Here is a 17,901-nt window from a genome sequence, read left to right on the forward strand (position 1 = left end):
AACTATCTGCAGCAGACTGTTTATTTCTAAACCCAAATAAATCGAAATAAAGAATAAAACAAATATACTGAAACTGCCTTCTCAATTCAATATCTGACTTCTGATGATGTTGGAACTGATTAAAACTAGATTCAGCACATCTTGACTCTATATTATTATTATTTGTTCTTTTTTTTTTTTTTTAGACTTATATTTTTTATTCTTTTGTTATACAATACAAATAAAAAATGGCTTCCAAGTATAAAGCAAATTGAAGAGGCTGCCAGATGACCCAGCAGCAACAGCAACAACAACAACAAAACAAAACAAGAGGCCCAAGTCAGCGTTGGTGTATCTGAAGTAAGACTTCAGCATAGAAGTATGTCCAGTGTCCACTGTACCATTGTCACATGAGGAATCACGATCATTAAATAATAGAATAGTGTCCATAATATAATGTCCGTATGATTACTTCTGAAGCGCCCTCACCACCTTCATCCTACCTATATAGTGAAACCAAAAATGTGACAGGTTTAAAAGAAAAATAGATAAAAAAATAATAATATATATACATACACACACACACACACACACCTGTGTGTGCAATCACATATATACACACATACGTCACAAGTACAGATAATTTGTTGGGACAGAGGTTGACACAGATAGATGGAATATAACTTAACGACAGCAGGGTAGAAAAGGAGTCTGGGAATTAGTCCATTAGATTGCATGTAATGAATGAAATTGCAGAAACTTTCCCCATTTTTCATTGTACTTCTCTACCTCATTCAACAGACTGTATGATATTTTCTCAAATGCCGCGACCTTACCCAGTTCTGAGACCCATTCCTGGAATAATGGACCTACAGCATCTTTCCACTTTCTCATTATTATCTGTTTGCCAATCATGATGCTTGTCTGGACCCAGTTAGCTAAAGGTTTTACCATGTGATTGATAACTTTAGGGTTCCCTAGTATGTAGAGCTCAGGACAGAGTTTGTAGTCTGTCCCCGCTATTTCTGAGATATACTTATGGATCCTGGTCCAAAAAGCCTGTACCTTTGGGCATAACCACAGTGCATGAACTAGGTATTATTATTTGTTCTTAATTTATTTCATTATTAGGCCTACCATTGTAACAGCACGACTTTTATGTAATTAACACATTTATTTCACAAATTAACCAAAATCAGCCAAACAAATGTGGAAAGCCAGTAAACAAACCACAGCACAAGAAGAGAAACAGGGAGATCCATGAGCTCCTAAACCTGGAACCAGACCAGGTTGAGGTGAGGCTCATCAGCTGTAAGGGGCATTCAAATTATTTACGCGATCAAATTACATGTAAAATAAAAGACGGGACTTGTCGCAAATTCTCAAAAGAGATTTCTACGGACGTGAATGAGGCAAAATCTTTCATTGCTCAAGTTGAAATATTTCAACTCAAGCAACAAATTCACTAACTAATAATAATAATTTAATACCTAATAAAAATGAGTAATAATTAATAACGCTGACATAAGCCAATCAGCATTGAGATTCTCCTCGTGTCGTCACTCATCAGTGAATCAGTAATGGAGGCAAACATAGCGTAGCGGTCTGTGGTCTCCCAGAGCTCTACAATATAAAATAAACACCTAATATCCTGCGACCACTCGCGCAAGTAAGTTTGGTACGAACGCCCCTTTAAAGTCCTAGGTTGAGCAGAGCTATATGACTGGGTCCAGAACTACAAACATGTTTAATAAACATCAATATATCAGGACATATATAAGACATTTATTCCGTAACACAGTTTCCTCTCTAAGCCAAAACATTCTGAAACGTTCTGGTGCAACATGTTTTTAGAAGATGTCTCTTCCGTATCTAATGTCTCTTGTTCCCAGAAATGAACATGAGAATTAAATAGGCCCATCATTGTTATACTGACATTTTTTTTAATGCCTTTGCAATACAACAGACTACAGAATCAAAACAAGCGTTTCCACAGTGTATATCACATAGTGGCATACACTCATGATAGCCTAAATATTAATCTGAGAGTGCATTGTTAATTTACACGAGGCTTTTTTTCCCCAGCTACTTAAATTATCCACGCCGTTTTAAATTAATCTCCACCACGTTTTTTTCGTTTGAACATTTTTTCATTTTCTCCGTGTAACTTTAGAGGGAAAAAAACAAAACAAAAAGCACTTCTATGTTCTTACCTGTAGCACTTTGATCATAGTACTGTTATATTCTTGCTGAACAGCTACTACTGCAATTTCATTAGTTCGATACTTACTTAGTTACTTCTTCAGCCACAGAGCCAGTTATAAATTCAGTTCAGGAGGAGCGGTGGACCTGATGTCCAGAAGAGTTGTTGCTGCTAACAGCAGACTGGTTGCTGAGAGGATCGTCAAGGAGATAGACCCCTACAGTCTTCAAGGAGATAGACCCCAACAGTCTTCAAGGAAGTAGACCCCTACAGTCTTCAAGGAGATAGACCCCTACAGTCGACAAGGAGATAGACCCCTACAGTCTTCAAGGAGATAGACCCCTACAGTCTTCAAGGAAGTAGACCCCTACAGTCTTCAATGAGATAGACCCCTACAGTTGACAAGGAGATAGACCCCTACAGTCTTCAAGGAGATAGACCCCTACAGTCTTCAAGGAGATAGACCCCTATAGTCGTCAAGGAGATAGACCCCTACAGTCTTCAAGGAGATAGACCCCTACAGTCTTCAAGGAAGTATACCCTACAGTCTTCAAGGAGATAGACCCCTACAGTTGACAAGGAGATAGACCCCTACAGTCTTCAAGGAGATAGACCCCTACAGTCGACAAGGAGATAGACCCCTACAGTCGACAAGGAGATAGACCCCTACAGTCGACAAGGAGATAGACCCCTACAGTCTTCAAGGAGCTAGACCCCTACAGTCTTCAAGGAAGTAGACCCCTACAGTCTTCAAGGAGATAGACCCCTACAGTCTTCAGGAGATAGACCCCTACAGTCTTCAAGGAGATAGACCCCTACAGTCTTCAAGGAGATAGACCCCTATAGTCGTCAAGGAGATAGACCCCTACAGTCTTCAAGGAGATAGACCCCTACAGTCTTCAAGGAGATAGACCCCTACAGTCTTCAAGGAGATAGACCCCTACAGTCCGCCTAGAGAGCACGCTCAACCGCTCAAACAGTGCATTGTGGATCAAACAACAGATTTTATGTGAGACAGATGTTCACTTTGTGACAAAATGTTTTTCATCACATCAGGACAACAGGTATCACATCAGGGAAGGGAATATAAAATCTATGGAGATATAATTTCTTAAATACATTTATTCAAACAGTTAAAGTGCAGAAATGTTAAAGTAGAAGAAGGTTGAAAGTTCAACTCCCGCCACAGTGAACACACATTCAGCTTCATTATGACTGTAAGCCATGCTAACTCAGACAGCTAGCTTTAGTTAGCTAGTACTTTTCCGGAGACGGATGGTAATAATAATCTTTATGGTAATAATATAATAATATTAAGTTATCTAGTTAGCCAGGTATTTAGTTAAACAGGTATCTAGTTAACCAGGTATCTAGTTAACCAGGTAGTTAGTTAACCAGGCATCTAGCTAACCAGGTAGTTAGTTAACCAGGCATCTAGCTAACCAGGTAGTATGTTAGCCAGGTATCTAGTTAACCAGGTATCTAGTTAACCTGGTAGTTAGTTAACCAGGTATCTAGTTAGCCAGGTATTTAGTTAAACAGGTATCTAGTTAACCTGGTAGTTAGTTAACCAGGTATCTAGTTAACCAAGTAGTTAGTTAACCAGGCATCTAGCTAACCAGGTAGTATGTTAGCCAGGTATCTAGTTAACCAGGTATCTAGTTAACCAGGTAGTTAGTTAACCAGGCATCTAGCTAACCAGGTAGTATGTTAGCCAGGTATCTAGTTAGCCAGGTATCTAGTTAACCAGGTATCTTATCCTTCTCCAGTGAGGTGGAGGGAACGGTTCACCAGCTGTTCACAAGCTGTTCACTAGCTGTTCACCAGTCTGCTTCTCAGCTCATTTTCTGTAACCAGTGTAGCATTAAAGAATGAATTAGCAGGCTAGCTAACTAGCCGGCTGTCCACTAAAAAGATAGTTTGACTGATAACTCCACAGCTGAAACTGCAGTTAATATAAGACAATAATAATTTTAATGCAGAGCCACTGAGACCTTTACAATCTGTTCAAATGTTTTACCTGTGTCACCGTTTCAGTTCAATGACATCACAACATCTACCTGTGACAGTCACCACTTTATCATTATCATGGTTATTGCTGAGCACATGTTCTGGTTACTTAACAACGACAGGAGCACAACCTGGATGAGAGCAGCAGGCGTTCTCCAACATGTTCCTCCCTCAGTGTTACAAATCTTTAAGACAGAACAGAGATTTCTAGCATCATTAGTTCACAGCGCCTCACATCAGTCCTAAACTCTGATTGGCTGCTCGCTCCATCCTTGGTACCTTTTATTCTTCTTCTACTAGTCTGCTTGTTTGTCTGGCTGGGACAACTAATGAGCCAACCAGAAGCCACCAGCTGTACTTGATGATGTTACTCTTTAGAAACTATGACGAACTACGCCATGGAGAACTGATGGGGGAGTGGTTTTTAGTGGTTCCTACGCTGCCGTCTGATTGGCCGGCGTGTTAGGAGTGGGTGAGGTCAGTCAGTCAGGAGGTGGAGTTCCAGAAGCCACAGCAGAGGTCAGAGGGCGTTGCTGAGTGTCACTGCTTCCTGAGAGGAACGCAGTTGGTCAGAGTCTAAAGAGACAGACACAGGAAGCTGCTCTGTTATAATATTAATAATTATGATTACAATAGAATAATGTTCATAAATAATAAATCATTTTGTTAAAGTGACTGATTTGTTCGGCTTTCTGACCTAAAATCTATTTTCTGCTGAAAACAACAAGTGAGACGGCTAAACAGAGATTCAGAGAATCAAACAGAGATTCATCGTTAGTGATATTTGATGTGATGGTGAGTGATGTTGTTGCTCAGATGAAGCATGTAGAAGGAAAAAAGAGGAGGACCTAAAATAATTCCCTGAGGAACACAGTTTTCAATGTCAAATGTCAAAGAAGACAGCCACAATGTTTGAATCAGCTGGCGTTCTCAGGTAATTTATGAGTATGAATAAAGATCGGTTCCTAGAGTCTCCAGAAGTAGAACCAGAGCCAGAGCCCTCTACTATGGATACTCTGGATCCAGACGCCAGTTTGAGTCTGGGCGGCATTTAAGATGACGATGATGTCACAGATAAACTGTATGTAAGATAACGATGATGTCACAGAAACTGTATGTAAGATGATGATGTCACTGTTTAAGTGTTTATTCATGATGATGATGATGATGATGATGATGTCACTGACCAGGCGGAGGCGGTGTGCGTATATCAGCTCTGGTTCCTCTGTTTTCCTGGTTGGCGTGGCGACATTCCAGCGCTGCAGCTCTGCCACCATCTCTGCCGGGCTGAAGAGCACTGCCGGGTCGGCACAGCTACGGTTGATCAGCTCCACCAAGCGCTCTTTATAGTGCAACCTGCCGGTACAGCTGATCATGAGACAAACTCACCTGGATAGGTAAACTCTTAAAAGATATTATTCAGACAGGTCAGACTGGTAGTGCGTACTGGGATCAAACTAGTAGTCTGTACTGGGAACAGACTAGTAGTCTGTACTGGGATCAGACTGGTGGTCCGTACTGGGATCAGACTGGTAGTTGGTACTGGGGATCAGACTGGTGGTTGGTACTGGGATCAGACAAGTAGTCAATACTGGTATCAGACTGTGAGTTGGCATAGGGATTGGACTGGTGGTCGGTACTGGGATCAGACTGGTAATCAATACTGGGATCAGACTTGTAGTCAGTACTGGGATCAGGCTGGTGGTTATTATGATCAGACTGGTAGTCGAAACTTTGTATCAGAAAGGTGGTCGGTACTCGGATCAAACTGGTAGACAGTACTGGGATCAGAGTGGTGGTTAGTATTAGGATCGGACTGGTAGTCAATTCTGGGATCAGACTCTGAGTTGGTATAGAGATTGGACTGGTGGCCGGTACTGGGATCAGACAGGTAGTCAATTCTGGGATCAGACTGGTAGTGAGTACTGGGATCGGACTGTTGGTTTGTATTAGGATCAGACTGGTAGTCGGTACTGGGATCAGACTGGTGGTTATTACAAGGATCAGACTGGTAGTCAGTACTGGGATCAGACTGGTGGTTATTACTAGGATCAGACTGGTAGTATCCCTTAGGCTGTAACTGGGAGTAGTGGTCTTACTGGCAGTATCCTCTGTATTCAGGTAGAGTAGGTCGTCCACAGGGCTCCTCCCATCTGCTGCCTTCATCTCTCAGCTCCAAAATCAAACATGCTCCTGAAAATTAAACAGGTCAATCAAACTAGGAGAGAGAATATTCCACTTGATGAGCACAAATAGACCTCACCTGTCTGACCGGTGTCAGGTGAGCTGCCATTGGTTGGTTCCAACCAGGAAACAGACACTCTGTAATACTGAGACACCAGAAACACAGTCCACCTCATCACCGGCACCTGAGCAGTACTGTCCACACATCACCTACATACACCTAAGCTCTTGTGGGGTTCCAACCTGCAGCAGTAGGTGTAGGCGGGCCACGCTCCAGTCTCTCAGGTGGTAAAGGCAGTCTCTGGGGTGGTGGGCGTGAATACCTTTGGTTGCACAGTCGGCAGAGAAACCACAAGCCTGAGAACATTAAAGCCCAAATGAAACAGAGTTTTAAAGTCATGTAAGTCTGGTCAACTTTAAAACAAAGACTCAAGGACTTGACCGCTGCCACAACATTTTAATTCAAAAGGTATTAATTACTCTGCAGGGGTGATGTCTGGGTTTCAAATTCTGCCAACAGCATCCAAGATATAAAAGGCAATATCTCATAGGAGGCCCTCAACATAACATCCATCATGTTTTCTAAATGGTTTTACTGAGTCGTTTACATAGAAGGGTAGTCATCTTTAGTTATAACCTGATAAAATGTTGAGTTACCATCGTGTTTCACTAAAAACTGATAAAACAAAAAAAGTGTCCCTTAGAGGGGTAAGAGACAGAAAACATGGAGGGTTAAAAAGTTAACATATATGAGCGTGGGTCCCAGGTTGACCTCTAACCATTATAAAAGCAGTAAGTGCAGAGCAATTTAATGATCAGACCCCACATTGTACAATCCGTAGAAACCGAATAGATGATGTGAGACTCACAGATCCAGGACTGAAGGGCCGACTGCAGCCTCCACAGAACTGATGCCGACACTGACTGCAGGTGAAGTGAAGACAGCCTCCTTTAGACAGACTAAAGACAAACTGACACTTTGGACACTCTGAGGACAAAAACAGTAGAGTCAAACAATAGAATATCATTAGACAACAGTCATTCATCTACATAGATTACCATGGCTACTGGCTACCTGAAACCTGTCTCAGACCCTGAACTGAAACTTGAGAGACTTTGGTGTTAGTTTCTTCGGGTGTTTTACTGTGTGCTGAACGACATTAGTTCTCAGGAAGCTAGACAAAGCATAGCAGTGAGAACTACACTGGTTTCTACATGGTTTTAGTTCAACTAAATTGTTTTTGGACATGGTTTATGAGGCCCTGGCATTAGGGGAACCTGATATTAGGAGGACCCATTAGGTCATGGTGACAGTGTTATATTTGTACCAATGCTGTTTAGGCTGAGCAGGGTGGTGGGGTCTTGATCCGGATGGTTCTTCTGCTGCCAGATTCTGAACTGTTGACAAGAGACTCCCTGATGTTGAGGAGACCACTGCAGAAACAGACCACATGTTACTGTATGTAAAGGTTCTGGTTTAGTCTTAAGTTCTTTATCAACTCTCATCACTACAACGCACACATTTATTGTTTTATCTGGATTTGCAGTTCATCAATCAAACTATTGTTTGCCACTGTCACTACGGTTACACTTCATTATCTAGCCAGCTATCCAGGTGGATTACCAGGTCCAGGTACTGGTCTGCTACCACCAGAGAGCCTCCCATTAAATAAAGAAAGTCTGTGAGTACATAACAGCACTCTCCTTGAGTAAGTCCTGGTTCAGAGTCCACAGAGACCTCCTATCCTTGGAGGGTCACACATAACTGCATGGTGCCTCCTGGTGCAGTGGGCCCTGGGTACCTCCTGGTGCATGGGGCCCTGGATTCCTCTTGGTCCAGGACTAGCCCGGCCTCATGTGTCCAGAGTGTTTAGGCAGTTCCTGGATGATGAAGGCTTTGATGCTATTGACTGGCCTTCATGTTCCCCTGACCTGAATCCTTTTTGGCACCTATGGCAGGTTGTTCATCGCTCTGATCCATGGTCTATGATGCCCGTATCCAGGTCTGGGAGGAGATTCCCCAGGACACCATCCTACTCATCAGGAGGAGTTCATCCAGGCAGGCGGGGGCCAAACTCATTACTGAGTCACATGATGAGCTGCTATTGGATCAGCTGAGATTTCAATGTTTACTTTGATTCTCGGTGTGATTCTGAATCCAGACCTTTAAATAATTTTGTTCTCAACAAATTATACGAGTAAAGATTTTGATAATTAGTTCACCAAGATCTGATGTGTGATTGTAGTGTTTGTTTAATTTTGCATATATCCTCAAGAGGACGGCAATGTGGTTGTTGTGGTTCTTTCTTAATTGTGACTTAGCAAGAAAGCTGTCACGATTTGGAAATTCAACATATTTATTGGTGATGTTTTTTGGAATGCACTCTAGTGGACAGGAAGTAAAACAACCACATTGCCGATAATGATATTGGCAATGTATAAGCCTGTGTACTTTAGTGAACATTAATAGGCTGAATTTGAGCATGAAATATTTAGAATATTTGAATATTGAAAATGTATGGAATGAAATGTGAATAGAATTATAGAGGAAACTTGATGGCTCTAATGAGTCCTACATTTTTTTTCTTTTTAATGGAGGAGAGGGGGTGGCGTAGTAGAGGGAGGGGGCTAAGCAGAGTCCAGAGGCCTATACGAAGCGAGTTCAACATACCCAGGGTATCTTCCGGAGCAGGTTAGCTCTGCAGGGCAAGTTACCATGGCGATCCACCCCGGTAAGAAGAGAACCAGCGTTGTTGGACGGAAAACCCAGAGTTAGCGCTTAAGTTACCTCGCTAAGCCCTAATCCTGCTTCTTAGTACAGGCCTCTGGTGAACTCTGAACAAACAGGGTCTTGAGTCTCTTTAGGAAGTGTATGGGAAGTGTAAATATGTGTTTGTGTATCTTACCGGTGCTCTACACTGACAGCAGGTACTCTTCTTACAGCTGGGACAGTCCATCCTCAACCTGTCAGCCTCATGAAGCATCCCGAACGAACACTGGAAGACACACACAGGTGGGCTGAGCATCATTGACACCTGATATTAATAACAATATTAATAGTGAGGCAGGGACAGACAACCTCCTGATGTGGTCCAATCGTATCCAGTCTCATTCTGATCACAATAGGCTTTTATTGCAGGTGTGAATGAACACCAGGTCTGAATGAATGGGGTATCAGAGGAAACAAGCTTACTGTAAACATCAACAGTCCCCAGAAACAAGTCATCAAGATCAGGATCCAGATCTGAGAAGTACTAGCGCCTAAACTGGGTCATCTACAACCATTTGGATTGACCAAGGTCACAGAGGTCCTGGTCTTGTCTCAGTAGGACCAACACTTGAGTCTCTTTCTTACATGAGCACACCAGCGGAAGTTTGGCATCTCCTTGAGAGCTCGGTCTCTGAGTTTCCTCTGGAAGAGTTCGTGGATCTGAGGAGGCAGGAAGTGACGGATCTGCACACAAACAAACAGCTGATGATCTGATCTGGACCAAAGACAAATACAGAACCAGGATGTTATGCCATTCAGTGGCTCTATTTTAGTAATGTGTGTTAGTGCGGTGCCTGCATCTGACATATGGACACCAGGTTAACGGCTGTGTTCACCTGGTTTACAGGCGAGAAGACCCTATATATATATATAGCAGACCTGTAGGTCCACATATGGATATATAGTAGGCCTGTATACCATATGTACAGCTCTTTAATAGGTCCACTGCTCACACAGAGCCTCATTCACCAAGCTTTCCTAGGAAGAATTTTGTTCTTAAACCCATTTACACAGTTTTCACAAGATTCTGACATTCACCAATGTTTTCTTATGTGGAATTTTTTCTTAGGTAAGAGACACACATGTATACTTTACAGGTGTTTGCTACGGGTATACCAGTGTGTGACCTCTGATCCTTCACCTGTGTGTCCAGCAGATTGAAGTAATCCATTCCTCCGTGACCACTGACCTCAGGTCGGCCACACTGAGGACAAACCAGCTGATCGATACTCTTCTCTTTAATAGCCGACGAGAAAAAAGTCTTAAAACACGTCTGACACAAGAAACAGGAGCAGTGAGTCATGGTGATGATCTACAGAAAATACACACATAGAAGAAGAAAACAGGAGCAGTGAGTCATGTGCCGTGTTTGAAATCAATCACTACTCACTATAGTCCATGTTTAGTGAAAATGATTATACCCTATTGTGATGGCCAGGGCCACACGGTAATATCACACTCACCTACTTTAGTTTCACTAATTACGTTTTTTTGTAGACCACACCCCAAACAATTCATTCATCACAAACCACCATTTATTTGATAGTTTCTTTTTATTTCTTTTAACTTTACACTGTTTAAATGGCATGCACACATTTCACACTGTAAAGTTTATACCATATATTTTCAGTATTAACTATTTGTTTTGTGTTAATCTCTTTGAGTTACCGTGGTGCAGCTGGGATCTATCAAGGAGAGGCCAAAGGCGTGGACAGGGGCGGAGGAAAGACTTATGCGGTCACCTGATCGTTGGGCCAGGCCATCTCCAGCCATGTTGGGGGGGGAGTATTGAGTCTGTTAGTTGGTGCTGTATATTAGTTCTAGTTAACCTCCATTTTGGTTTCCCCTGTTCTGTTAATTGGTTTGGCCAAGCCACTATATATGTTCTTCTGTGTTTCATTTGGGGGGGCATTTTTGTTCAGTTAACACAGTTTAGTTTGTTTATGATTCTATTCAGTTGACCTCTTTTATAGGCCTAATTGCTAAGTTTGTGCTTTGTTTTTGGGTAAATAAAAACCCTTGTTTTTTTAAAAACCCTGGTTTCCTCCTTGCCTTACTGCCTGGTCCCTGACACCTATATAGGGTAGTATCCCAGAATTAATCTTCAAAAGTAGTGTACTACCGATGGTCACTAACCAAGCATTATTTACAATCAGGCATAGCGCTGAACAGTCAGACAAGAGTAGAGTGAGATGGACCTTCAGAACCAGAGGTTGTCTCCTGTGGCAGACACACTGACAGTTGGATATGATGATTTATTTATCCTCCACCTTCAGATTGGAAACTTATATTTCAGGTTCTCCATGTTTCATGACATCACTGCATTCATTTACATTTGTATTTCTTTCCTGACCTAGATGTCGGTGTCAGATACATCTCTTCTCTTAATCTTCCTCTCGGTTGTTGCCATGATTCACCATAAAGAACCGATCACTGACTCATTTCTATGAACATCTATGGAGCCAGGCAGATCATCTGCATGTTTTTTTTATGAAATTATTATTATTTGGTTAATGTTGACTTGAGCTGCCTGATCAGCGGCCTCTGATTGGCTGAAAGGTACCTCACCTTGCTGAAGGACACCTGCTCCTGACAGATAGGGCAGCTGTGAGTCAGGAACTTGAGAGCTGATGGGAAATCTCTGCTGAGTCGGACGGCCTCAATGACATCACTGGGGCTGAAGCTCCGCCCCTCCATGGTAACCAGAGACAGGAAGCTGGCCGCCTGGTCTGGAGGAAGACGAGCCGCCATCTGAAGGAGGACAAAGACACAGCTGAGACCACCCGAAACTTGCAGAGATCACTGACCTGTTGACCCAGTAGTTCTTCTCACTTTCATGTGGTCCATTGAAGCCGCTGTTCCAGAAGCTGGAACCAGAACGAAAGGATCGATCTTGTGCCCATCTCTGACTGCTTCTGATTGGACCGTCCGTACCAGTGACTCACTCTGCTGGTCTCTGCTGGACTCTCCTTCCAGCCTAAGACCTCCCATCATCCTGCTGAGAAGATCTCCAGGGGGTACACCTGCAGAGACCAGGACCAGATACAGTAGCTTCACAGCACAGAATACAGAACTGTCATACTGTAGTGCAGAACTGTAATCCTGTACTGTAGTCTTTTAGTACTGTGCTGTAGTCCTGTACTACAGGACAGTACTATGGTACTACTACAGAGACACCTCATCTCTCCCCTGGGGAGACACCTCCCAGTCTGAAACAGGAAACTGATCCGTCTTTAAGGCAGTGAACAAATGTGAGATATGGGAACAGCCCTCGTCTCCTCATCGTATCCACGTTTCCCTCGTGCTTCGTTCCCTTGGAAACCACGTGACGAGAGACGAAACAAGGAAATTTGTTTTTAGGGACGTGAGACGTGCTTTCCTGTGAAGCGTCACCTGAAGCAATGTCTGTTTCTGATCACAGCTGGAGCCGCTTTCGTTCACATCTATCCAGACTATTTCGTTTTTGCACAGGTTCGTTACTTTAGTTTCAATGCATTTGAGGGGATTATAGATTATTATTTTTCTTATTAAATCAGATTCAGTTAGATTTGAAAAAAACAGCCAGTAGAAATGTCCCTCATGGGGATACTTTTACTCTCTAATTTGAGTATTTCAAAGCCTGTACTTTTTCATTTTTACTTGAGTAAAGAAGTAGCATCAGTACTTCCTTTTTGGACACAAACTTACTTCAGGAATGATCGGCCTCATGTGACTGAATAGAAATAATAATAAATTATGTAAACCCTGTTTCTTGCTGACGGAAGTGTCAGCCGTGATCAGACTGCTCTCCTGTGTCCTCGCTCCTCAGAGATCTCTCCGGTTCAAGCGAGGATAGATGAGAGTGGAAAGAATCAATCAGAGGCTTGGGATGTACCCATGGTCATTCACACCAGTCTCACCTGAGGGAAAGGAGGAGCTCAGGAAGGGGTTGTTGGAGGAGGAAGATGAAGGAGGAGGAGCACTGAAGTCAATGCCAAGCAGCTCCTCAGTGTACGACCTCCTGACCCTCACCTCCCGACTCTGCTCCCATTGGATGGCTGCAACAGAGGGGGAGGGGCTTCATCAGGTAATTTTATAAACAAACACACAAGCATTTAGCATGCTAACAATGCTACCAAGCTGACATTTAGCTCTGCTGTAGAGCAGGACGTTTACCTTTGTGTTCCTTCAAGTGGGACAAGGTGAGGGGTGGATGATGTCTCTGTGGAGACGAGGAGGTGATGGAGGTGGTGATGGAGGAGGAGTACGAATGAGGGATGCTGCAGAAGAAGAAAACTCAAATATAATCACGTTTTCATGTGATCATAGAGAGCAGACATCAGTTATCATGAACTCTGACCTGTGGGACGGCACCTGCACACCTATAGGGGGCGGGTCTTGTACAGAAGATCGGGCATAAAGGGGCGTGTCCCTCTGGAATGCACACCTCATCTCTGACACAAGCCGTGACAGGTTGGACACACCCTGACACCAAGTGACATAGACAGCATTATTATATTGATGTTCTCATAATTTAACTGATTTTAGTTGGAGTTGACATAAAGTAATGGGAGTTGGTTCACCTGCTAACTAACCAGCTAATTTTATTAAAAATACTACGCGTAGTGAATAAGTTCACTACGCTTGTAAAGCGTCATTGAGGACCTGGAAAAGCGCTATATAAAACCTATGTATTATTTTTATTATGGTACCTTGCCGGTACCTGGAGGCTACCTAGATGTTACCTGGACACTACCTGGAGGCTACCAGGACGCTACCTAGATGGTACCTTGGTGGTACCTGGAGGTTACCTAGGTGTTACCCGGACACTACCTGGAGGCTACCAGGACGCTACCTAGATGGTACCTTGGTGGTACCTGGAGGTTACCTAGGTGTTACCCGGACACTACCTGGAGGCTACCAGGACGCTACCTAGATGGTACCTTGGCGGTACCTGGAGCCTACTTAGATGTTACCTGGACACTACCTGGAGGCTACCAGGACGCTACCTAGATGGTACCTTGGTGGTACCTGGAGGTTACCTAGGTGTTACCCGGACACTACCTGGAGGCTACCAGGACGCTACCTAGATGGTACCTTGGTGGTACCTGGAGGCTACCTAGGTGTTACCCGGACACTACCTGGAGGCTACCAGGACGCTACCTAGATGTACCTTGGCAGTACCTGGATGCTACCTAGATGTTACTTGGACACTACCTGGAGGCTACCAGGACGCTACCTAGATGGTACCTTGGCAGTACCTGGAGCCTACCTAGATGTTACCTGGACACTACCTGGAAGCTACCAGGACGCTACCTAGATGGTACCTTGGTGGTACCTGGAGGTTACCTAGGTGTTACCCGGACACTACCTGGAGGCTACCAGGACGCTGCCTAGATGGTACCTTGGTGGTACCTGGAGGTTACCTAGGTGTTACCCGGACACTACCTGGAGGCTACCAGGACGCTACCTAGATGGTACCTCGGTGGTACCTGGAGGCTACCTAGGTGTTACCCGGACACTACCTGGAGGCTACCAGGACGCTACCTAGATGTACCTTGGCAGTACCTGGATGCTACCTAGATGTTACTTGGACACTATCTGGAAGCTACCAGGACGCTATCTAGATGGTACCTTGGCGGTACCTGGAGCCTACCTAGATGTTACCTGGACACTACCTGGAAGCTACCAGGACGCTACCTAGATGGTACCTTGGTGGTACCTGGAGGTTACCTAGGTGTTACCCGGACACTACCTGGAGGCTACCAGGACGCTGCCTAGATGGTACCTTGGTGGTACCTGGAGGTTACCTAGGTGTTACCCGGACACTACCTGGAGGCTACCAGGACGCTACCTAGATGGTACCTGGAGGCTACCTAGGTGTTACCCGGACACTACCTGGAGGCTACCAGGACGCTACCTAGATGTACCTTGGCAGTACCTGGATGCTACCTAGATGTTACTTGGACACTATCTGGAAGCTACCAGGACGCTATCTAGATGGTACCTTGGCGGTACCTGGAGGCTACCTAGATGGTACCTGGGTGGTATCTGGATGCTACATAGATGTTACCTGGAGGCTACCTAGATGGCACCTTGGCGGTACCTGGATGGTACGTCGATGCTACCTTCATGGTATCGTGTATTTCCTGGGCGGTAGCTAGAACTGACCTAAATGATTCCTGGGTGGTACCTGGACAGATAACCAGCTAACAATGTCATCCATCCAGATTAACTACCTAACTGAGTATGCTCAGTGGGTCTTACATGAGTCCAGTTTTTAAGTCCATCCAGTCTGATGTTGCCAGAGGAATCCACGCAGGAACAGGACGGGTTGATCACCATGGAGACAGAGGGACAGACGAAACAGCAAGGTCTGGACACTGGGTGGGTCTCATGAACCCAGATACACACTGGGATATTATAATCACTTCCTGTAAAGACACATCAAAAATAGATTGGGCCGAGCCACATGGGACCACATCCCAGACCAGAATGGATTGTCTAGATTACACCAGACCAGAATAAACTCGATGAGTTTTGTATACTCCAAACATGAGGCTAGTTTTCAGTGTCCTGTCAGGAGTCATAACATCACCCAGAGGTGCTCGTGAATTTCATTAAGCTGTAATATGTGAATAGCACATATTGCCTGGTTCATCGCCGGTATGCGCCAAAATCAAACCACTTTGTTGTGATTTAATTGCAATCAACGGATAAAAATAATGCCAAAGTAAAGACATAATGATGAAGATTGATAAACATGCTTAAGTCATGGTTTGTTAAGTCTGTCCGCAAAACATTAAGCAAATCATTTTCAAAATGCTTGTTTTCTGAATAGTGTTCTGATCGATCAGCGCTAGGCTACGCTAACACCGTAGCTGCTCCATAAACACTGAAAATAACGTTGTCTCAGCATAAGTACGGCAGCGACCGTGTTATTTGGACCACAGTGAGTCACTGGTTTGAAGTCACTCATAGTCTGAAACGTGAAATAATATCGTAGCACTCTGGGAGACCACGGACCTAGGATAAGTTTTGCCTCCATTACTGATTCACTGACGAGTGGCTAACAAGGATCATCTCAATGCTGATTGGCTTTGCGTCAGTGCCTTGCACGCAAATGTTATGAAAACATTTTATGAAAAAATGTGCCTCATTCGCGTCAGGTCGTTTGCACCACAGAAATTTCTGATGCGAATTTGTGAAGTTTGACTGATAAGTGAATAAATATTTGGATCTTGTGTTGGATCAGGAGCAGATTTTTGAGTGTTACCGTCATAGTTAACAGGAAGAGTCCCAGCCAGGTAAACCAGCTTCTTCTTCTCTTTGTTTGGAAAACCTGTCAGAGGAGACAACTTAACACTTTCAGATGACTCTCTTGACACACCAGAGACATGTGTTTCATTTAAAACGATTATGTGAAAACCTTCTAAGAAGAACCAAGTGATCTGTTCTTTCTGTTCTTTACTTTGAAATCTGGACAGGAACTAGTTGCTGGTGCAGTGTTTAGCAGCTTGTGTGGGCAGAGTGGGCAAATATAAAATACTGGCCATTCCATGGATTCAAAGTATTTCTGTATATGACATAATTTACTTTAAACACTCATCTGTGCACTTCTTCTACTGCTGCTTTTGCAGGTTATTGGCTCTGGCTGATCTGCCTTAAGTATATACATTTTTATTATATCCATATAATATACTTTATTTGTATCCTTTTATTGTAATGAATCAATTGTTTGTACTTACAGTAAAAATCCACATGGAGACGAAGATCATTGAAGTGAGAACGAACCTTCACAAGATCAGACAGAGTCTCACCTGGATGGTTGTACTGACACTGTGGGGGGGGGACCGAATACTCAGTTAAGTTCAGAGTCCAGGACTAGGTTGAAAGTCCAGGGTTACGTTCAGAGTCCAGGGTTACGTTCAGAGTCCAGGGCTAGGTTCAAAGTCCAGGGTTAAGTCCAGAGTCATGTTCAGAGTCCAGGGTTAGGGCCAGCGTTTGTTAAACCTGCTTTCTAGAATACACCTGAATGCATCATCTTCCCTGTTAGCCTAGCTACTAGCCGGTTAGCAGCAGGTCAAGCGATACGTCAACTTGTTTTTCTAATGCAATAAAGTTTGATTTTGAATTGAAGCCAAAGGTTAAAGTTGAGTCTCACCTCCACCAGAGTCCGCAGCTCCGCCTCGGCTCCAACTCTCGGCATTTTATCAAAAACTCAGCTCATAAACTCTTTATATTGTGCAGCGAACAGACTAGCAGGCTAGCCGTCTGGAGGCATCATAACATGACACGCCCACATCCGATTACAGCTTTTCAAATTAATACCACGGAGACCTCGGCCAGAAGAACATAAATCACACATTTCACCAATTTTTCACATCATTTTATACAATTGATTAATATCAAATGTTCAGTGAGTTCAACCCCACAACAAGAAGGTCTATGTCCTTAATTTTGATTACTATTATTTTATTCCTGCATTCGTCTGCTCACCTGTCCAGGTAAACCTTCACCTAATGATCAGGAACGGGACGACAGGTTACAGATGAAGACTTTTTTATAAAACTTCAAAATGTCAAATACATATTTTCTATAATAAACATACAAACCAGCATATATTCCAACAGCATATATTAAAGGAAGTGTGTAGAAGGAATATAGTATAAATAATTAATTTCCTTCAGTGTATAAACTAAGAGTGGTGTTTTGGTGACCTCAGAACGAGACCTTTATTTATGGAGCTGGTCTTCATGTAGTCCACGAAGTTGAT

General features: G+C 43.5%; 1 protein-coding gene across 3 annotated transcripts; it reads right to left on the reverse strand.

Annotated features, from left to right (window-relative positions):
- Positions 1-3,506: 3,506 nt before the first annotated feature.
- On the reverse strand, positions 3,507-17,416 carry LOC311012858 (E3 ubiquitin-protein ligase RNF31). 3 transcript variants are annotated; one of them, XM_084008613.1, is made up of 19 exons: positions 17,290-17,416; positions 16,874-16,964; positions 16,402-16,467; positions 15,393-15,559; positions 13,486-13,610; positions 13,302-13,405; positions 13,046-13,183; positions 11,979-12,169; positions 11,715-11,897; positions 10,288-10,458; positions 9,732-9,830; positions 9,283-9,372; positions 7,705-7,810; positions 7,246-7,364; positions 6,620-6,733; positions 6,456-6,522; positions 6,292-6,385; positions 5,380-5,548; positions 3,507-4,742 (listed from the first exon to the last, which is right to left on the reverse strand). In XM_084008613.1, exons 1-19 carry the CDS (start codon positions 17,332-17,334, stop codon positions 4,713-4,715), a joined length of 2,169 nt encoding a protein of 722 aa, XP_083864739.1. In that variant the 5' UTR covers positions 17,335-17,416; the 3' UTR covers positions 3,507-4,712. The 3 variants fall into 3 exon arrangements, with proteins under 3 accessions (XP_083864739.1, XP_083864738.1, XP_083864740.1); XM_084008612.1 differs by having other exon boundaries at positions 3,507-4,768; XM_084008614.1 differs by lacking the exons at positions 13,486-13,610; positions 16,402-16,467; positions 16,874-16,964; positions 17,290-17,416 and having other exon boundaries at positions 3,507-4,768; positions 15,393-15,553.
- Positions 17,417-17,901: the final 485 nt, after the last annotated feature.

Source organism: Eutrigla gurnardus, assembly GCF_963514095.1.
Source record: "Eutrigla gurnardus genome assembly, chromosome: 4".
NCBI lineage: Eukaryota > Metazoa > Chordata > Actinopteri > Perciformes > Triglidae > Eutrigla > Eutrigla gurnardus.